The sequence below is a fragment of the Camelus dromedarius genome, chromosome 17 (assembly GCF_036321535.1).
Source record: "Camelus dromedarius isolate mCamDro1 chromosome 17, mCamDro1.pat, whole genome shotgun sequence".
In the NCBI taxonomy this organism is placed as follows: Eukaryota; Metazoa; Chordata; class Mammalia; order Artiodactyla; family Camelidae; genus Camelus; species Camelus dromedarius.
Window position 1 is genome coordinate 10,062,461 of NC_087452.1, and position 22,558 is coordinate 10,085,018.

Sequence of the window (22,558 nt, forward strand, 5' to 3'; positions counted from 1 at the left end):
ATTTCTGTTACCCTCCAACTGAAATTGGGCATTTCCTTCAGTTAGGAAGCAGACGACGCACCACAGTTGTGGTAGCCGTGCCTATGATTTTGTCACCAATAGAAATCACAGATGTTTTTTGTCACATTATTGCTGTTGCAGAGATTTTAAAATACTGTTTGCCTTCGTCCCCACCTTAGAAGTCATAATTATGAGATCTGCCACTAGATCTTATTTAATACACGAAGAAAGGAGCATATATATATATATATACATACATATATATATATATGTATATATATATATATATTACTATAGAACAAATTTCTTTTGTTAATATTTTGATATGACTGGTTTTCTTTGTAATAGTACTGATTTTATTTTATACACTTAACCCTTTCATTCTGAGAAGGCAGTCCTTAAGCATCACCATACTGCCAAAGGGGTTCAAGGCATAGAAAGGGTTGAAAACCCTGCTTTGGATAAAATACCTCATATTTTTATGGCACTTGGCAGTTTTTTCCTGTTTCTCCAACTTCATTTTCGTCACACTTCCCTCGCTCACCATGTTCTAACCTAGCCCTGCCGTTCTTGTTTCTGTTCCTTGCAGACTTGACATCTCTTTCCCATCTTGGGGGAGCAGCCCATGTTTTCCCCCTGCTTGGAATTTCCTGTCCCCATTGTCTGTCCCCCTTTTGCATGGCTGGCTCCTTCTCATTCTCGAGTCATCTCAGCTTAAGTATCCTTCTCAGGGAGGCTTCCTCGGTTTGCTCTATCAAAAGGAGACTTTTCTCTGTACTCTCTACCTTACAAAGTCAAGTGAAGTTGTAATTATTTTCTTCCTTTCTTTCTTTGACTTGATCTTTTTGTTTGTGCCCTCATATATGAGTGCTCTAAGGACAGAGACCACGCCTATGTAATACTGACCTTGTATCTCTGTCATTTAGCCCCAAGCCAGGCATCTGGTGGGTGCTGGATACATGTTGTTGAGTGAAGGAATGGTCTGGGTCCTCACAAAGGGGAACACAGGAGGAAGAGCAGGGGTGAAGAAAAGACAATGAGCCTGAATCAGGGAAGGGAGTTTGAGGTGCTCACAAAGACAGAAATTCTGGGACCCAGTAGAGAGTTAATACCATCTCATGAGGAGAGGGGACTGGAGGCAGAGCTGTGAGTGTCATTTGAAGTGCTGGCGGTAGTTACAATGATGGGATTTCAAGAGCTGGTCTGTGTTTCTCAAAGTGCGGTCTCAGATCACCTATATTCGAATCATCAGCTTAGCTGTTCATGAGTGCAGGTTCCTTAGCCTCACCCCAGACCTCCAGAATCAGAACCTCTGGGGTTGGGGAGCAGTGATGTGTAGTTTTAACAAGCTGGCCAGTTGATCTCAACTGCACAAAGTCTGAGAGCCAGGGGTGTAGAGTAAGAAGAGCAGAGGGCCAGGGCAGAGCACTGGGGGGCAGCAGTGTTTTAGGGGCCAGAAGAAGAGCCTGTGTATTTCAGGAGGTGAGTAAGAAGAGTCAGAAAAGGCAGAGGGAAACCAGAAGAGGAGAATCATGGAGACCCAGGGACTAGGGTGGGTGTTTGCAGATGGGGATCACATGCAGCAGAGAACACCAGGCAGATGGGGACATGAGACAGTAATATTAAATACAAATAATTAAAATACAGATTTCCATCTAGTGCTTGAATTTTCCACTGGACATATATAAGCATAGTTGACACATTAGTGGAGCTAGAATGTATCAGAATATCAGCAAACAGTGCCATTTGATTCTTTCAGCTCGATTCCAGGAGCAGAACAAAGGACAGAGGTTGATTATGTAATCTGACATGTAAAGAATACTATTATTTCCCAAAGCCATTTGTAATACTTGGGGGAGATGTGTTTCCATCAACAGGAGCAATCACATTCTCTAAAGCTAATCTCTGCCAGTCTGCATTCTTATCAGCTAAATGAGCCTTAAATGAAAACGGTTGCTGTAAGTGACATTAACTTGTTTTAATAGGAGGCCAGACGCTTTTAAAGTCATTTCTGAATCCTTTGGGAGGCCATAAAACAAAGTGGAGTTCATTTGGACCAGAAGAACCACTTTAATAGTATGCAAAGAAAGTGGCACATGTGAACACGTTACTACAACGTTTTCTGGTTTTTTATTTCCTTCCTTTCCTTTAGGCTGAGAAGTTTGGTGACTCCTTTGTCTTTGAAGGCATGTTGAGTGAGCAAGTGAAGTCTGATATCCAACAGGCAGTAAGTAATGTTTAAACAGGCTCTCGTATTTCTCTGCTGCTCATTGGAAAGGGCTTGGGTGAAAAATCCAAACTTCAAGTGCTGCCCTCCTCTCTCCCTAACACCTCTCCATCCTCCTGCTGTAGCTTTGCCCGTAGAACAGGCCTGTGGACCAGGGCTCCTTATCTCGAGGAAAACAGCACAGACCCGGGACGGGATCTGAAGTATTGGGTCTGACTTGAGCTTCTGTCACATGTACCCAAGTATCAGTGGAGCTCAGATGGGCTTTAGACGCTCCTGGGTTTCTTTTACTCTAAGTCATTTCTAGAATGGAGGGGTAAATGTTTTTCTCCTTCTGTTCTTAAAGTCTTAGTCTCGACAGATGCTCGTACAAAAAGAGAGCTTTCCATTTAAACATTCGTGAATTCCTGTGATCAGAGTAGTATTGATTAAAAGGCCCCTTTGCTCTGGATTTTCCCAGGAGGTGAGCCCAGGCCCTGGTCCTTACCATCCAGGGTGTGCCGTTTCTCATAGCGGGGGCCCAGGGAAGTCGTGGAAACGGTGGGCTGGGCCTCCCTAAGCACCTCTGTGGTGGATGGAACTTGGGATTCCTGTTCCAGACATTTTAGCAAGTTTGTGTGTGTTTGAGTATTTGTTTACTCACAGGCCTTGTGAGCAGGCAGACGATCTATAAGGGGAGGAATGTGGGTAAGCTGGGAAGTGAGGGTTCACAAAACAAAGAGGGCCTAGGGCACAGAAGCAGCAGGAGGTGGAGAGAGAGGAGAGGAAGCGGGCTCAGCTGACTCACAGGAGACGGACTAAGATGCAGACCATGAAAGCCAAAATTCAGCCCTCGTCTTCGCTTGTTCTTGTACAAGTTCCCTTTCATCTCCTGCCTGAATTTCGTCTTTATGTGTTGGCGCTGCTGTTTCTCTCTCATGAGCAGCAGCACCGCCAGAAAAATTAAACTGTCCTGGCTCAAGTTTGCTTTCATTTCAAACTAATGAAGCAAAACTTGAGGGGAGAAGATGAAATAAAACCAGACTTGCTGTCAAGTCATTTATGGGAGAAGCAGGCCACTTGTATGTATGTATTTTAGATAAAAGTCTTAAAAACATGACCGAGTTCCATCTGATTTTCAGAGCTTTCTTTGCTCATTGCAAGTTTATATTCCAAGTCTATTATGTCATCTGATAGACCCCCTCCTTTTTTTTTTTTTTTTTTTCCCCTTTAAAGGGCTTTGAGGTCAGATTGGCGTCTGTCGATGAGTTCAGGTTGTGGTGCCCTGTTTTGTGCCTGGGAGTTCAGATGAGGAGGGGCCTTTTCACTCATTTTTGTAATTTACACTTTCAGATAGGAGGCCTCTTGTCACTTGGGAGTCTTGGAACATGTTAGCATAAAGGCAGAGGCCTGTTATTGCTGGGCTCTGAAGGCGCCCCGTTAAGTCCATGGTGAAGTGTGCGCGCTGGTTACTGGGACGAGGGCAAACAGCTCTCACCGGGTCATAGTGCTGCTCACCCGTTTAAGTGCTCATAATGGAAAAGCAAACCTTTTAAGCATGTTTGGAAAGGGTTGGGACGAGTCAGATGAATCCCTTGGTGATCTGAGAGAGCTCTGTTTTTGTTTTTTCAACCCCCTCCTAGGTCTTGACATACTCTTATGCACCAGACCTGTTTTTAACCCAGTGATTCCAGAAGGGTAGGACAGGAGATGGTCCACGAGATGATGTTTTAAGTGAAACAGGAGATGAGTTGAGGTGGTACCTGGCCCAGTCTAAGAGGATCCCGAATCACTTAGTCTCAGGTCTCTTTCCGGTCCTGATTAGGTTCAGCAGAGGGTCTCATTTGGGTGCTAGCCTGTCAGTAACACTCAGCAGCACTTGGTAGTCTCCTTTTTAACACAGAAAATAGATCTCGGAACCTTCTTTAGGCTTCAGTGGCTGGCTAGAGTGTCATAGTAGAGTTTACTTTTATGTGCATTTGAAACGTAATTATTTTATAAAGATGTTTACTTTCACGTGATTGTCTTGAATGTTTCTTTCATGTAGTTATTTGAAAGGCTTCATATAATTATTTTACATAAATACAGTTATTTTAAATGTAATTACTTTAAATGTCATAAATTTTTTTTTAACAGGTTACACAAGTGATAGAACTTTTCCTTCTTAGAAAAAGCCTTTTTATTGTAAAAGAAAACAAATACAGAATATCAGGCAAAGTAAACGTGTAGCTTACTGAGTTATCCTAAGGGAAATGTGCTTGTAACTACCCCCTAAGCCAGAATTTAGAATTTTGCTACCTGCCCCACCATCCCCATCCATGTGCCACACCCAGATCACCAGCCCTTCTGTCCCTGAAGTAAATAGTATGCAGCTTTTTAAAGTAGATGCTTCCCTGCATTTCTCGATAGTAGTATCTCTAGGTGTACATCCCAATGCTACTAGTGCTTAATCTTATCCATTTAAAGGAAGTTTGAGTCTTTTAAGACTCAAAAGAGTATTGAATTTACAGGTTTCCCTTCTATTACCCCGCTCCTCCCTAACCCTGGCCCCTGCCCCCTATTTTTCCCCCTAGCAGGTTGTCTGTTGAAGAGTCCAGGGAGTTTAACCTGTAGACTTTCCCGCAGTCTGAATCTTGCTGCTTGCTCTATCATGGTGCGGCTCCCCTGTTCTCTCTGTCCTGTGAGTCGTCCTGCAAATTGGTAGCTGGATCCACAGACCCGATCAGACTCATGCTGGGAACCTACAGCGAGACCTCAGATAGTGACGTGTTCTTTCACCAGGAGGCACTTAATTAATGTCTGCTTCTTCCTCTTTTTGTGGTGTTACCTGCTGTTAATGCTCAGTTAATTCATTGGGAGTTGGAAATTGTTGCTAATCTAATAGGTTTTTTAAAAATTAATTAATTAAGGTACCTTTATAAAGAGACGGTTCCCTCATCTTCTATTTTCTTAACTGTTGGTACAGTTCATACAGGAAAGATGGGATAAATGCTTGATTCCTTACTAGCTTTTAAAATAATGAGGTGGTTCCCTCATTACATTACTACTTTCTAAAAGTGGCCAATTAGATCTCTTTTTAAAAATATTAAACATTTAAAGAATATTGTAAATTTACATGCAGTTGTAAGAAATAATACAGAGGTCCTGTATACCCTTCCCCCAGTTTTGTGCAGTGGTAACGTATCACTATAGTACAGTTTTGCAACCAGGAAATTGACAGTTGATACAACCCACTTATCTTTGTCTGGTTTCACCAGTTTTATATATATATTCATTTGTGTATTTAGTTCTATATAGTTTTATCACAAACGCAGATTTGTATAATCACCAGATAAAGAAATGATATCTTCATGAACCTGTGGATTTAAAAATACCTTATGGGTTTTATTTGCTTGGAATCATGGTATCTTTTGAATATCAAATTTTTACTATTTTGGGATATTGAGTGCCCTTCAAGTTCTTGTGAGTTCTCTTTTTTTCCCTCTCTTTTTAAAACAGCTTTATTGAGATTTAATTTCTATCCCATAGAATTCACCATTTTAAGTGTACAATTCATTCAGCTGTTTTGGGTGTATTTATAGAATTGTGCAGCCATCACCACAATCTCACTGTAGAACAGATCCATCAGCCCCAAAAGGAAATACATACCCATCTGCAGTCCCTCCTCATTCCCACCCCTGGCCTTAGGCAACTGTCCTGCGTCCTTTTGAAGTAACCCTAGTAATCTTTCAGTGTTTCTCTGCTTTCTGTAACAAGGTCTACCCCCACTCCACAGCCTGGAATCAGCCATTTCTTTAAGAAACCCTAGTACCATTTAGTAGAAAATAGTATTTCAAGGACCCTGTCTGGGTTCTCAGTGTGCTCACTGCCTAAGGCTGGTCATTGTTTCTAGGCCTCTTTGGTGGGCAGAGCTGGCGTAAAATGCCTGATGGGTTCATACCGAGGTTTCTAGTTCAGGGTTTATAACTTAGCCTGCTGTGTTACATGAATCTCCTTCCTTCCACACAGAGAATCCTGGTTCTCAAGGACGCAAGGGATGATAGAATCAAAATAGCTCATAATTACTCCTTTATTTTATCCCGTTTTACTTACGTAGCTGTCTCAAAATAACAAGACTAATGCTACCATCACCAATGTAGTTACTGAGACCAGGTCAAAAAAACTTTTACATATGCTTTTCCTGTTTCTCTCTCAGTTTTAAAACTGTACTATTTCTGTATTATCAGAGCGTGTGTCTATGACATAGAGTACTCAGTTCTACAAGTAACTCTGTGTTTAAAGCTTTCTGTGTTCGCTATGTCTCTAATCATTTGGCTTGATGAAGCCTATTCTCTGCTAGATTCTTAAGGAAGTGGTCATGGGCACTGTATTCTCTAAGTTTCTGCATGTTGATGATGGTTTGTCATTGCCCTTTATTTAAAGTCAATTTTGCTGGATGTGAACTCTTTGGTTCATTCTTGAGTATCTTAAATATGTTATTTCGTTTTCTTTTGGTGTAGGCGTGGCGGTTGAAAGTCTGATGATAGTCAAGTTTTCTTTTCCTTGAAGGTTACTTCTTGCCTAGATATCCAAGGCATTTTTTTCTTTTTCTTTAGTATCTAGTGATTTTTCCAGAATGTATCTTGATGTTGGTCATTATGGGTCAGTTTTCTCATATATGGGATATGTTCCTTCAGTTGGTAGCTTCACAGATTTATTTTTTCCCTAATTTCGGGAAATTTTTCTTGTGATTATAGTTTCTGCTATTCTTTTTTCTGTGCCCTTTTGTTTTATTCTTCAGGAACTCGTAATATATCTGTTTGTAAGTTTCGTTTTCAGTGTTTATCACTTTCTTTTGTTTAATTTTTTTATTCAAGTATAGTTGATTTACAACGTTGTGTTAGTTTCTGGTGTACACCAAAGTCATATATATATATGTGTGTAATATTTTTCAGATTCTTTTCCATTATAGTTTAATATAAGATATTGAATATAGTTCCCTGTGCTATACAGTAGGACCTTGTTGTGTGTCTCTTCTACATATAGTAGTTTGTATCTGCTAGTCCCCAGATCCTAATTTATCCCTCCCTCCCCCTTCCCCTTTGGTAACCATAAGTTTGTTTTCTATGTCTTATCACTTTTAAATCATTTCTCTCTCTTTTTTTTTAATTAATTTTTTTTCTTCCTTTTCATCTTCTTTGTCTCTTAAATAATCTTGTGTTCATTTCTGAAATGACCTTTTCTTTTTAGTTGTTTCTTGACTTCTCTACTTCATCTGAGTGGGCTGATCCTGATTTATTTTGTTCTCTCATGAATCATTTTCTTAATGTTGTTGACCTCAATTTGAAACGGTGTGTTGCAGGCTTTTTTTGAGCGTGACTGCACCTTTAGGAGGATAGCTAGGGACAGAAGGTCCAGGAAGCTTCTGGAACTTCTCAGGCCTCCTTCTTCAGTTGTGCTCACGTAGGGTTCAAAAACGTGGCCTCCTGCTTCCTCAGATTTCCCGCATACCTTCCCCTCCACCTCTTCTCCTTGTTACTCTTGTCCCTCGTCTTCTGGAGTTTGATTTTATTCTCTGAGATTTCTCCTTGGTAAGGGGCCCTATTCTGGGAGGGAACCCTGGCAGGTCAGCGTCAGGAATTCCTGAGGGAGGCCTTCCTACGGTCCCCCCTCGGGCCCCTCACACGCACTCACTACCCAAGCAGAACGCCTTCCAGTTTGCAGTGGAAACTGTGGTTTCCACAGTTTCTCACCCTGTGGTTCTCTGCTGTCCAGCGATAGCTGTTGGCTGCTGGTCACAGCTCTGATGGCCTGTTGCTTTCTCCCGCTTTCTCCCGCCCTGCCACACCTACCGCGCAGGCTGGATGGCTAGTGGAAGGTTTTCCTCACCTACTTGTAGTCTGGCCTTGGTGAATGAAGGTACCTTGTTACATAGACTGGTTGTGCGGGTTGTTCTTGGAGTTTTGGTGTTGTTATCTAGTTGCTCTGGTTTTACATGTAGATTTGGAGAGATTCAAAAACTATGCTGCTGCTGCTGCCTTCTTGTTTTGTTTTGTTTTGTTTTGTTTTTGTAATGTATAAAATTTTAAGGCAAAACTGTGATCTGACTCTCTGGGTTTGCTTGTAAAGATAAGCTGTGTGAATTTAATGGTTTAACACAGAGTACACGTGCATGCCGAAATTCACTTATTTGTGACTATTTGGATTCTGAATTTAAAATAAGGATCTTAAAAGGTATAGATTTCAAATCCTTGAAAGGATTAAGGCTGACTTTTGCTGTTGTTGTCTTTGTTTGGGGTGCTTTACCCTAGATAAGTTACTGTTGAAAATGATGGTATTTAAGATATTTAATTTCTAAAAGGTATGTTTCATTTTTATACTGGTGTCCTTAATGTGTCTCTTAAATCCTTGACAGAGGAATAGCCATGGGTTGGGGAGAAAACAGTTGCTCTTGGTGGGAGCCTAAGAAACAAGTGATCCTCTATTTGTTTGTGGTTTGACACTTTCAAAATTGTTAACAGTTTAAGGAAGCACATTCCTAAATAAGTTTAAAGTTTAGTTCATGAACTTTTTTCCTGAATAATACAGGACCAAGGTAGGCTATTTTGAGACGTTCTTTTCCACTGAAAGCCAGTTTCATTGAGGATCCAGAATTACCAAGGCTTCTTCTTTTTTCAAGTAAAAAAAGGCACTTTCAGACAGTCATATCCTGCCCAGGTAATGCTGGGTACTTTGTTGTTGTATGCTGCTGGGCCAGGACAAAAGGCAAGGAATAATGCGTCCTGACTTTCTCTCATTCAGTGCATCCTGACCACTGAGGGAAGATGCTCATCTAGAAAGAGAGCCACGAGTAAGAATGTGGTTCACTTACCTAAATGTGCACAGGTAAATGTATAATAAGAAATGCCTTGAGGCATAACAAGATTCTGGAAGTCACACTGCAATATAATTTTTAGAAAAGCTTTAGTAAGTTAACTGCAGTGTGCTTACTAAGCCAGAAGGTGTTCTGAAAAGTAAGTTCCAGTAAATAGGAAAAGAAAATTAAAATAACTCAAAATACATTGCTCCGCATCGTTTGGGATGTTTGAAGTTTTTCTTTTCTAGTAGTCTCACCAGCATTGCCCTGAACAACCTCAGTTCAGCGTTAAGAATTTGTTCTTTCATACAGTTACCAAGACTTTTCTTTCCCAGACTGATTTTAGGGCTTGCTTATTAGGAGAAGCCATAAGGAAAAAATCACAGCCTTTGAATCAGAGAGACCTGGTTTTGAATCTTAGCACTGCTGTTTACCAGCTAGTTTTGGGAAAAGTCATTTAATTTCTTTGCTCCTCCCTTTTTGACTTTAAAGTTTGATACTTAGTTTAAAGTTTTTGAGTCTTATTTTTTAATGGAAGCCTTTAGTCTACAGATTTATTTCTAAGTGATCCTTTTAGTTCCATAAATTTTCTACTATATTTGTAATTGTTTATCCCTAAATATTTGCTTATGTCCAATAGCATTTCTTCTTTAACTCATACATTGTTCATAAGTTTTCATTTTTCAACCTGCAGTTACTTTATTATCATTTTTGGGACTGATTTCCAGCTTGGTTGCACCATAGTCAGATAATGTGGCCTGGGGGATATTGGTCCTTGAAATTTGTTGCGGGTATCTTTATCACCTAATGGGATGGTCTTTCGTAAGTATGTCACGTGTATTTGAAAAGAATGTGCCTTTTTTTTTTTTTCAGTTGGGTGCAATATTCTACATATACCCATTAGAGAAAGGCAGTTACTCTATTGTTCAAATTTTCTACATCCTTACTGACTTTTTTTCCTATGCTGATCTCAGTAATAGCTGAGAAAGATGGTAAATTTGATCATTTCTCTTAGTGATTATGCCCATTTTTGCTTTATGTATTTCAGAGCTATGCTATTAAGCTTAGAAGTATAAGTATCTAAGTTTAAAAGTATATTTTCCTATTGAATTCAACACTTTTTAAAAAATTAAATGCTTAATCATTATATAGGAATTCTCTTTCTTCTCTAATGGTTTTATGTTAAAGTCTGTTTTGTCTGATATTTACACAGGTACACCAGCTTTCTTTTGGTTAACATTTATCTAATGCATACTTTCTTATCTTTTCATTTTCAATTTTTCTCTGTCTTTATATTTTTAGGTATATCACTTATAAATAGGTATTAAGGTGCATTTTTAAAAAGTCCATACTGACAGTCATGGTCTTTCAGTCAAAAGTTCAGTTGTTTATATTTATTATGATAACTGATATATTTGGATTTATTTCTACCATTTTATTCTTTACTTTCTCTTTATCCCATTTTTCCTCTTGTTTTTCACTCAGTCTCTTGCTTTAAAAATTTTTTTTCCTTATTCCAACTGTGCTTACCTTCTTTGAAGTCATATACTGTATGTCTCTTCATTTAGTACTCAAACTACCTTCTTTAATACTCATATTTAAAGTTTGAAGTTTAGTTCATTAACTTTTTTGCTGAATAATACTAGGACCTAACTCTAATCATCTCCATCCAACTTATACATTACTGATAGCCACTATTTCATCCTAATTTGTTTGCCTCCTCCAATATTTAGACATTATTAATAAGACAATATATGTTTATCCCTGTAATTACTAATATCTGGGCCCTCCATCCCTTTCTGCATCTCAGACTGAATGCCTCTTCTGCCTAAAGGACATCCTTTGGTACATGTTTTTGTTATGAATCATTTTAAAATACTTTTATTTTGTTTCATTATTGAAAGATATTTTCATGACGTAAAAATTTTAGGTTGGCAGTTTTTCCTCCCAGTGCACTGAAGGGCTTACTTTACCGTCTTCCAGCTTTCGTTGTGTTAAGAAGTCAGCCGTCAGTCTGTTGCTGTTCCTCTGAAGGTGATCCGGCTCTGGCTGCTTTTAAAGTTATCTTCTGTCTTTGTTATTCTCCAGTTTCATTGTGATATGTCTAGTTGTTGATTTCTTTCATTTTTCTTGCTTAAGTTTCATTGAGCTTCCTGGCTGAGGACTGGTTTTTTAAACAAATCTAGATTACTCTTAACCATGATCTTTTTGAATATTGCCTTTTCCCCTTCTCCTTTACTTCCCTCTGGGACTTCAGTAAGATGTTGGTTAGACTTTGTCACTCAATTTTCCATGTCTCTTAACCTCACTTTTGAATGAGTGTGTGTGTGTGTGTATATGTATATATATATATATAAAAAATATATAAAATATTTATAGTATATATACATATATACATTTAGTGTTTACATATGTATATACTTTATACTATATATCTATAGTATATGTGATTCATTTTAATTTCTGTTAGCTTTTGGCTGTATCTTTGATATTATTTTTTAGTAGTTGCTCTAAGAATTGGAGTATCCTATACCTAACTTCTCAGTGTCTACTATAGAGTTAATATTTTACCACTCCAAGTAAATATAGAAGCCTTGTAACCGTATAGATTCCTTTACCCTCCCCCTATGTTATAATTGTCATATATAGTACATCTGCATATGCTGAAAAAACTCGACAGTGTTATAATTTGTGCTTGCAGCACTCATGTGTACGTTTTTATAATGTAAAGGAGAAAATCATCTGACAGTTTACCTGAACTATTTCTGTTGTTCTTCCTTCATTCCTGAAGTTCCGTGTTTCCCTTCAGCTGAAAAAAACTTCCTTTAGCATTTCTTTTAGAGCAGGTCTCATGGTGATGAATTCTCTCAGTTTTTCTTCATCTGCAAATGTCCTTATTTTACCTTCATCCTTGAAGGATATTTTCACTGAGTGCAGAGTTCTGGGTTGACAGTTCTTTTCTTTCTTCACTTTAAAAGTATTGTTTCACTCTTTACTGGTCATGTGGTTTCTAATAACAGTCATTTGAATCACTGTTCTCTTATATGTAATGTGTTGGTTTTTTTCCTGGCTTGCTTCAAAATTTTAAGAAAATCTTTTGTCTCTAGCAGTTTGATTATAATGCTTTCAGACATTGTTTTCTTAGAGATTATCCTGTTTGGGGTTTGTTGAGATTCCTGTGTCTGTAAATTTATGTCTTTAACCGTATCTGGGGGAGTTTCCAGCCATTATTCCAAATATTTTTTTCAACACCGACCTCTTCTCTCATTTTGGGATTCCAGTGCGTGATTTTATGCCAGAGCTTCCTTAGGCTTTGCTTATTGTTTTAAAATTGTTTTTTTCTCTCTTTTCTTCAGATTGTATACTTTCTATTGACATGTCTTTTAATTTTCTTATTTTCTCTGTTGTTTTCATTATGCTCTTGAGCCTATCAAGTGAATTTTGTATTTCAGATACTGTATTTTGCAATTCTAAAGTTTCCTTTTTAAAAACAGCTTCTGTTTCTCTGCTGAGAATACCTGTCTTTCTGCTCACTTCAGGACCATTCCCCTTTACCTGAAGCTGAGGGTTATAATCGCCACTTAGGCTGTTTCTGATAATTTTGATGACCCAACATCTGGGTCATCTTGGGGTTGGCACCTGTTCATTTTCTTTTCCCTTCAGTATTGAGTCTCTGGAGAAGGTTCATTTGTTCTTGTTGTTGTTGTTTTTAAGGCAATCAACCTGGTAACCTGGGTCAATGTAGATCAGAAGTTTTGTCTGTTCTGCTGTGGTTGGTGATTCTGTGGCTCTGTTCGTTCATTCACAGCACTGGAGTTATTTTTTTCTTAACTGTAGCTAGCACTTTACTTGGTTAGTCAATTTCTTTTAGGGATAATAATGCCTACTTAGTAACGTATTGTGAAGATCAAATGAAATAATATACATAGAACTACCTAGTGGTATGGTATCCAGCTCATAGAGAGCCTTTTAGTAAATGTTGTTATTCTGGTTTCTTCAAATGGGCTCTCTCTTTGCCTGGCCTAAATGAAAATTTAGTTAAATTTCCTTTATTTTACTTCTGCCCATTTGTAAGAATTGGTAATGCCACATAAAGCAGCCTACTAAATTATAATGACGTTTGTAAAGGATTTGCTATTGTGGAGTAAATCCTCTTGGATTATCTCAGAGTCTTTGGCTGCAGGAACATACAAGTAATATATCTTTTTTTTCCTTCTGTATTTGATATACATCAAATTAAATTGACCACTTAAACTATTTTAAATTCCATTAAGTACATTTCCAGTGTTGTGCAACTCTCATCACCACTATGCATTTCCAGAACTTGTTCAACATCCCAAACAGAAACTCTGTACCATTAAATAATAATTTCCCATTCTCCCCCACCCTGGACCCTCGTAACCTTGATGCTACTTTGTGTCTCTATTAACATTTCATTTAGCGTGATGTCTTCAAGTTTCATTCATGTATCAGAATTTTATTCCTTTTCAAGGCTGAATAATACTCCACTATTTGCATATACCACATTTTGTTTATTCATCTGCCAATGGACATTTGGGTTGTTTCCAGCTTTTGGCTTCTGTAAATAATGCTTTTGTGAACATTGGTGTACAAGTATCTGCCAGAGTCCTTGCTTTTGGTTCTTTTGAGTATATATACTGACATATGTTTTGTTTGGACTCATGTCTCCTTAATTGTCTGCCATCTATCAGTGGGGTCTGTTATTTGACTTCTTCAAGTGTTAGAAATGAGTCTAGCTCCCTGTGTTTGAAGATTTGCTTTCTGGCTTAAAATGTAGTCTGTCTGTTTAGCAAACCATCAGAGATGTCCTGCTGTCTTCTACGTGCAGTTCTATTCCTGACAATACAGGGATGAAGGATGCCTTCCTTGTATTTTAGTTTCTCAGAGTCTAAGGGATGCAGTAACATAGACTCTGAACCAACATTAGGTGGATTTTTTTCCTGATTTATGACTTTTTAATATCAACTATGTTAGATAAATAAAAATGAAAGCACATATATCATCTGTTTAAAAGTTGTCAGAAAGAATCAGAGTACATGCAGTCCATCCCCTCCTGTACTTTGACTGTCCACCTTCACGGAGTGTGAAGAGACAGCTTGAGAAAAGCCTCAGGGGTGCATCGGCAGTCCTGTTGTAGAGAACTGGTGAGGAGTTGGGGGAGATGCCTGGAAGGTTGGCTTTGTTAGGTCGATCAGGGAAGGTATCACTGAGAAAGAGGCATTTAAGGAAAGCCTTGCAGATAAGGAAGGACTCGTCTTGGCATCAACCAGGGCAGAGCATCTGGTCCTGTACTTTGACTGTCCACCTTCAGCTTTGCATGGTCAGGTCTCAGCTAAGCTTACTCTGGGAAGTCCATTTGAAATGCCCTGCTGTCTTCCCACATTCCAGATTTAGATGGTTCCATTTATTTGTTCTTACAGCTTCTTGTGCCTTCCTTTCATGTCATTTATGTCACTCATAATTATTTGTGTAGGTGTTTGTTGAATGCCTTTTACTTTACCAGATATTTTCCAGTCCCACGATGGTGGGTAGGAAGGCATCTGTACTGTTCATTGTGATATCCCCAGCATAGTGACTGTCACTTCATAAGCACTTCATAAATATTTGTTAAAAAACAAAAGAGTGCCATTTGGGTATCATCTGTGGGAGCGTTTAGTTTTTGAAAGCTACAGGGCTCAGACCTGGAATGACCTGTCTCATGTTGGAAAAGCAGCTTTTCCTTGGCAAAAGAACACTGGTCTGACCAACAGGGTTAAGGTGGGTTCACAGTGACCGAGCTTTATGGGAAGGGCAGTCCAGGACTGGCTGATTGGATAAGATAAGAAGGGAACATGGCTACACAAACATATTTTGTGTCTCCTTTTGAAAAGAGTAGTTGTCTCCCTGTGTTAGGTCTCAGTGTGTGCTGTAGGCTCAGGAAGCAGAGCATGATAACCTTGGAAGGTGAGAACCCAATATAATAGGATAACAGCACACAGTATTTTATTCTGACCTGCTCCGTAACAAAGCACCTGATCAGAGTTAGTGCAGTGAGGCTTGCTGGGGTCCCAGAGGCTCAGATTTCAAATATCTCTTTAAGGTGTTCTTAAGCTTCTTTTCAAATCATGACTCTTTTGAGGTCTGGCTTGGATTAAGAAATAAAAGTGATCCCCTCCCTCCCAGAGGTTGGTGTTTGCATTGTCAACCTCCACGGTGAGACAGAGACGGACTGTTGAGTCAGAAGCCAAGCCCAGGGAATGCCCAGCTTTAAGAAAAATTTATATGAAACTGAGAATGTAGAATGGATGGGCTTTCAGAATCATCTGGCAAAAAACTTTCTTCTTTTAGATGAGGTGACCACGGCCCAGGAGGGGAAGTGGCTTGCCTCAGTTCTGGGTAATGTTTGAGGGGGGCATCTGTTAGTACCTGAGGACCAGCCTGGTGCCTTTCCCACCACAGATCCCTGCGCAAAACCTGTAAGACAAGGACTGATTCTCTCGCTCTGCAGAAGTAGATTCCACTGAAAGGCTATACTAAGTTGGTGTTTATCCAGAAGAGGGCACCCAAGGTGGTGGTGGTGGTGGGGTTTGGAAACCACGGAAACTTCAAGAACAGGTGAATTTATTTGTTAAATAAGTGTTTATCCCTTATGTACTGTGGGCCAGGCAGTGTTCTATGTGCTGTGGATACAACCGGCAACCAGAGATAAGTCCTCATTCTCATGGACGTTGTAACTCTAGTAAGACTCTAAACACGTGAACTTTATTTTAAATTAAAATGTAGTCAGTTTACAATGTTGTGTCCGTTTCTGGTGTACAGCGTACTGTTTCAGTCATACATATGCATACATATATTCCTTTTCATATTCTTCTTCATTATAGATTACAACAAGATGTTGAGTGTAGTTCCCTGTGCTATGCAGTAGAAACTTGTTGTTTATCTATTTTATGTATAGTAGTTAGTATCTGCAAATCTCAAACTCCCAATTTATCCCTTTGCACCCTCTTTCCCGCCTGGTAACCATAAATTTGTTTACTATGCCTGTGAGTCTTATACAAGTGAACTTTTAACTGACTCTGCTGTTGGCTTGTGATTAAAATGAAAACAGAGTCATGAGATAGAGAGCGACTGAGCATAGTGCCGTTGGGCTCTTTGGGCTCTTTTATTGGTGAAGTGTGGGATGGCCTCTCTGAGGAAGTGACACCTGAGCTGAAACCTCAGTGACAAGTAGAAGCCAGCATGACCAGTCATGAGGGAGTGGTGAACCGGGGAACTGTGACGGGGTTAGGCTTCGGTTGGAGAAGTCTGCAGCAGATGGATGACATAGGGCTTTGTAGGCCTCCGAGAAGTTTGAGTTTCTTCTTAAGTGCAGATAGACGCCATTGGATCTCAGTAACATTTTGAAGAGACCACTCTGTCTTCTGTGTGTGTTTTGTCGTAGTCCAGGTGTGACATGATAGGGACGTGGAGCAGGGTGGCAGGAGGGGAAATGCTCGAAGTGGTCTGGTGTCAGAAAGTACCTCTGAGAGCAAAGGGGGAAAAAGAGACAGAGGAATCAAGGGTGACCCTCAGGTTCTGGTCTGAGCAACTAAGGAGGTTGTGATTCCCTTAACTTGTGATGGTAGAACTTGGAGAAGGTTTAATAAATTACTGAACCCAGAGAAGACTAAGAAGAGAGTGAATTATGATTATTCACCAAATGTCTGCAAGGTGATCTAAAAGGAATTTGACTTTTTCCATGTGATCCTTGAGAGCCTAATCAGTGCCCGCAGATGGGAGATCTCTGGGAGGCATTTCTGATTAGCTATGGATGAAGAGCTGTTTGTTAAAATTATCTGAAAGAGAGGGATTGCCTGCAAGGAAGTGATGTCTGTCTCCCAAATTGTTCACACTGAAATGGGGACCATCTGTGTTAACCATATAATTTATGGTCCAAATCTTCATTATTCTGGGATAGCAGGTGTATGTCTGGAGTGCCCCGGTCAAATGGGGACTGATGTTTGTCCTGCCTTACCTGTTCATCCTCATGACACTGTAGAGAGAGGGTGCCTTTGGGTATAGGTTGAAACCCAGTGACCTCTTGGCATCCTTCCAGGTCTAAGATTCCAAAGATCTTTGATATATCTTATTTCACACACAAAAAAATTGGTGTCCAACTTTTCTGGATTAAGTGAAGCATACGTGTAATACAGGCAGATAAAGTGATACACACTCATAATTAAGGCAGCCTCCCATGTGGAACATGCTGCTCATCCCCGTCTTGCCTCAGTGCTCCTCCTTCACACCTCCTTTGGGAAGCATTTGCAGAATAACACCCCCTGGCTTTGACTGAGATCCCATAGCTCACTGAGCTCCTCTTGGCCACAGTACTTGGTGCAGCCTTGAAATCATCTGCTTATTTGTTTGTCTTCACCCCTAGATTGTGTGCTTTGCTTCTGCACCCCCAGGGCCTAGCATAGGGCAGGCACTCATCAAATGTTTGTTGAATGAATGAATGAATGAATGGCATTGTAAATTGGTTCTGTAGATCTCTCATACCAACAAGTATACATACTTGTCTACTGAGTGCTTATTATGCTGTTTCTGCACTATAGCAAGCCTGTTAGTTAAGTTCTCTTAGTATACTAATTTTACCGACCGAGGAAACCAAGGCTCAGAGAGGTTTAGTGGCTTGCCGACTGTCACATAGCTAGCAAATAGTAGAAGACCTAGGGTTAGAACTCACTAACCACTTGGCTCTAAACTTGACTCAAAACTATCTACCCTTACTCAAAATTTAACCACATGTTATGTTAGCAGTTCAAAGATATTGAGATGTTCTGTAATTAAAAACTAGTTTAACTTGATTAACCCAGTGCTTTCCTAACTAGTTTGACTGCTTTGACCGTGGAACCAGTTTTTCCTCCTCTACCTACTCACATCTTGTGGAAGACTGTTAGGAAACAGCCAGTGGGAAATACTTGGCTAGTAGACAAGAGTTACAAATTGAAAATCTGCAGCTGTGGTTTCTTTTCCTGGCTCTGCCGCTACCCGCCACATTTCAGGCCTTATTTTTCCATCCTTAAAATGAGAGAATTTAAATAAATGGCCTCCCAGATCCTGCCCACCTTTAAAATCGTGCAGCATTGTAAGCATGGCTGTGTTAAGCAGGCAGCCGTGCTGGAAGAGCATCTTATACCTGGTGATAGAGCCAGGTTTTCACTTTCTTGCCAAGCCTGTGTTTGCTTTACCAGCTCTTGTAGACCTTTGCAGGATGCGCAGTATTGCATGCAAATATTGATCAGTATAATTAACGCTGCTGTATGTTATATATGTTAAGATGTTAAGAGGCTAAATCCTGAGAGTTCTCATCACAGGAACAAATTCTTTTTTCTATTTCTTTAATTTTGTACCTGTTGAGATGATGAATGTTCACTAGAACTGGGGAAAAAAAAGAAAAAATAAGCAAATCTTTTCTGTACAGTGTGCAGTCACCTCGAGGAAATCAGTAGTCGCCATCCCACCGCACGATCCTGCCCCTGGCACAGTGTGTCCGGATGCACGGTGAAATGTACGGGCCAGTGACCCGAGGAAGTTAGCATTGCGGAGTGTTCAGACTTTGCTCCGGGCTCCTGAAGCCCAAGGCTGAGATTGGCTAGGTCAGTCCTGGCCTCTGGTTTAAAGGGGCAGCAGGGGAGCCATCATGCTCCGTCACCCTCTGCAGATGCACGTGCTGAACCACAGGCAGGTCATCTCTGCCTGTGAGCCTGGGCTGCCTTTGTAGCTAGAGTCCCCGTCCCCTTTCTTGTGATGCTCTCTGGGGTGATGACACTTCGTTTTATCCTCTCTTTCACAAGTGATAGGTGGGATTGTTCATATTGTGATTTGCCTCTGAAGTGGCCTGTATGAGAGAATTTCCTGTTCTTAGGATGCCTTTTCCATGTCTTCTTTTTTTTCCTTTTTTGGTTTTGTTGGTGGGGTTTTTTTGGGGGGTGGGGAATAATTAGGTTTGTTTATTTATTTATTAAAAAATATTTTTTTAATGGAGATACGGGGAATTGAACCCAGGACCTCGCCATTCTAAGCACCATTGAGCTCTGCTCTCCCCTCTGTCTTCTGTTTGATCTTTTTTTCCTCAGAAGACTCAGAACTTGTAAGCTATGAAAAAAAGTACAGAACCAGTCAAACGGCATTCAGACTTTTTGTAATTTCCCTATTTTATACATTGAAAAAGGCCTGTTAGTAAGCCAGTAACAGTTTAAGGAGCCTAAATGGAGCCTTTTTGGAAAAAGTTGTATTAAAAAACTTTCTCTGAGATGCCATGATTTTTACATATACTCAGCCCTCTTTCCTGAGGGAAACTAGCCACACCATCTATTAATGTTGGTGGATTTTTAAAAATCCATTGCGGACTTTTTAAAAAAATGATTTTTAGCAAGAGCTACAGAGACACACTCTTAGGTACAGTGATGCCACTTGTGGAAGATGAATAAATGAAGATGTTCACTGTAGTGTTATCTATAATAGCAAAAGAAGCAACAAAGTTGAATATAACCTGAGTGGTTCAGTGTTAGGAGATTATTTGGTAAATTATGGTACATCTACATAACTAGATATTGTGCAGCCACTAAAAATATTTGTTGTGAAGTTCAGATAAAAGATAAGAAGATATTTAATAAAATAACGAATGATCAATACAGATATAATTTGGAAAAATATATAAAAATATATTTTTATTTATTTTATGATGAAACTGGGAGGTGAATATAAAATTAAAGTTTGCAGAGTATGGTGAAGATAAGTTATTTTTAGTTAAATTAATAAGTATTTAATTTATTTCATATTGCTTACTTCTGCTTTTTCCGTGTAAAATTGACTCTCTTATTTGTGCTCCATTAGAAGAACAAACTTAGAAACTCTTGAATAACCAGTATGTTCACTGTAGATGATTTAGAAAATAAAAAGAACACAAAAAAGAACATTAAATATCACCCATCATCTCACCACCCAGAAAGAATCATTGCAGACATTTCAGTATATATACCACTGATCTTTTCTTGGGGGAGGGGGGGTGTGTGTCTGTGTCTGTATCTAGACACACTTTTAAGCACACTTGCACAGACATACTTGTAACTGGCTTTTTTCATTTTCTGGAAAGGGTGAACATTTATCTAAGTAATTACATGTTTTCCTACATATAATTTTTAATAACTGTGTTGTATTCATTTGTATGGCTATACAGTAAGGGACTCAGCCCATCTCCTCGATGGGTGTGCATGTGGTTTAGCCTTTCCTGAGTACTGTCAAATTGCTTTCAAGATAGACTACTGTCAATTTACTTGGTCACCTCTTTGCCTAAAGAAATAAAAAATTACTTTTAAAAAGTACAAAAATTATTTTCTCTTGTTTGTAAGAGTTTTTTAAAACCCCAAATCCTGGACCTAAAGAGCATTGTGCTTAGGGAAATACATCAGACAGACAGAGACAAATACTGTATGCTGTCACTTATACGTGAAATCTAAAAAAATAAAATAAATGGATATATGTAACGAAACAGAAACAGACTCTCAGATATAGAGAACAAAGTAGTGGTTCCCAGTGCGGAGAGGGAAGGGAGGAAGGGCAAGATAGGAGTGTGGGATTGAGATACAAACTACTTATGTATAAAAGAGATAAGCAAAAAGGATATATTGTACAGCATGGGGAGATGCAGCCATTGTTTTGTAATAACTTTAAATGGAGTATAATCTATAAAAATACTGAATCACTATGTTGTACACCTGAAACTAATACAATATTGTAAATTATACTTCAATTAAAAAAATTTTTTTAAAAAGCCCCAAATCTACTTTCCCCATATTTGTGCAAGACTCAACTGAGAATGAGTCAACTAGATCACTTTTAAGGGTTCTTTGAGGCCGGAGGTCTCTTGCACCATTTTTCACACATTGTCTATGAGTGATCAGGCATAGGGTTTGTGCTCCTTTCTTAAGGACATGCAGTGAATATTTAGAGTATGCCAATTGGTGCCTTGAGAGTGCATTGTATTCTAGCACGAGGAATTTCACTAGAAACTGAAGCAAAAGTATTGAAAAATATCAGATCTGCCTTAAGTTTCATAAATATTTGTACTCTGTGTGAAAAAGCATGCATTTTTCTTTCTCATGAATTCTATTAAGTAGTCAAGGTACCTGATTTAGGGTTTAATTTGAAATAAGCTGTCAAACTTGACTACCCATCTATTTTAATGATGAATTTGTTTTTACTCTTTATTCAAGCCTGGTTCTGTACTTTCTGCATTTGTATTGGATACTGAAGAAAGAGATTTTTTTTTTTACTCATTATGTGCTTTCTCTTCCATTTGATTCCTTCAGTTGCATTTGATTCCCATCCAGTTTTATTTATACTTCATGAATTTGAACAGATGCAATTTCTCGTTGAAATTTGGTGCCAGTTGAAAATTTCTCCCAGGTTGTTTTTATAAGGGTAACTGTCATATTTATACTATGTTTCAAGAAATGTCCATCTTTTTAATTTGCTTGTCTAAATGCATTTAGTTTTTAAGAGAACAGTTGTAAAGTTGTGAACTTGACATCTTTACACTTGAATGTGCATAATTACACAGTGCATTATCTTTTTCTGTGCCGACTGTATTCTAGGCTCTGAGTGCATAAGCAGCATAATTTAACCACTTCTGGCAAGAATAAAGGCACCTTTTTTTGTCTTTCCCCTTTTCTTTATTTTTAAGCTGTTACTACAAGTCTGGTTCTGTCCCTGGGGAGAGGTGGGAAACGATGTCTCTGCTCTCCGAAGTCCATTTCTCAAGGGACGTCAACGCTCACGTGGATCCTATTTACACTGTAATTGGTTGCTGACTGTCTGCTACAGCTGTTTCAACTTAAACCCCAGACAGTTGCTATGGAGATGATTGACTAGAAATAGGTCAAGTCCTTCCCCCTCTGGATGTAAGGGAGTGCCATAACTCAACTGGGAGTGTCTCAGTTGAACGGAAAATGTGTAGATGGGCAACCACATCCACGGATATGTCTTTTTAGGCTGAAGCTTATCACAGGTACCAGTCCAATTATGTTGCTGCTGTGACTCTGGAAACAACACACCTGAAGACTCTTCCTGTGAAGGGGAATTAGAGGTGCTATAATTTGCAGTGTAACTTTGGTGAGCTGATCCATGTGGCTCTCAAAAGTTGCTTATTTCGTAAGCTCCTCGGTGTGGTAGAATATCATTTGTTTTCCAGACATGACCAGGAGTTCAGGAACAAGTTTTTAAAAACATGGAGTTAACAGTGGTATTTAGAAGAGGAAGGCATCTGGTGACATTGGATGGGATTTGCCGTAAGTCTGGCCAGAAAACATCATGGCTTTCCCAGGGCGACCTGACTCGGATGAATGATGTCCAACCTCTGACCCAAGTCCTCTGTTGTGGGGTGACTTTGATAACTTATCTCCCTTCTTCATGCGTCAAATGGGGAAATGGTTTCTGACTCTGCATCTCACCATTGCGATGGGGACTCTTGGTCT

General features: G+C 39.3%; 1 protein-coding gene across 2 annotated transcripts in view; it reads left to right on the top strand.

The window, feature by feature from the left end:
• Window positions 1–22,558, top strand: part of SUMF1 (sulfatase modifying factor 1) — a 77,597-nt gene that overhangs the window by 11,120 nt on the left and 43,919 nt on the right. For both annotated transcript variants that reach the window (XM_010984992.3, XM_031470767.2), the window contains exon 3: window positions 2,153–2,227. In XM_010984992.3, the coding sequence (XP_010983294.2) occupies window positions 2,153–2,227 (75 nt within the window). The remainder of the gene's footprint in view (window positions 1–2,152; window positions 2,228–22,558) is intronic.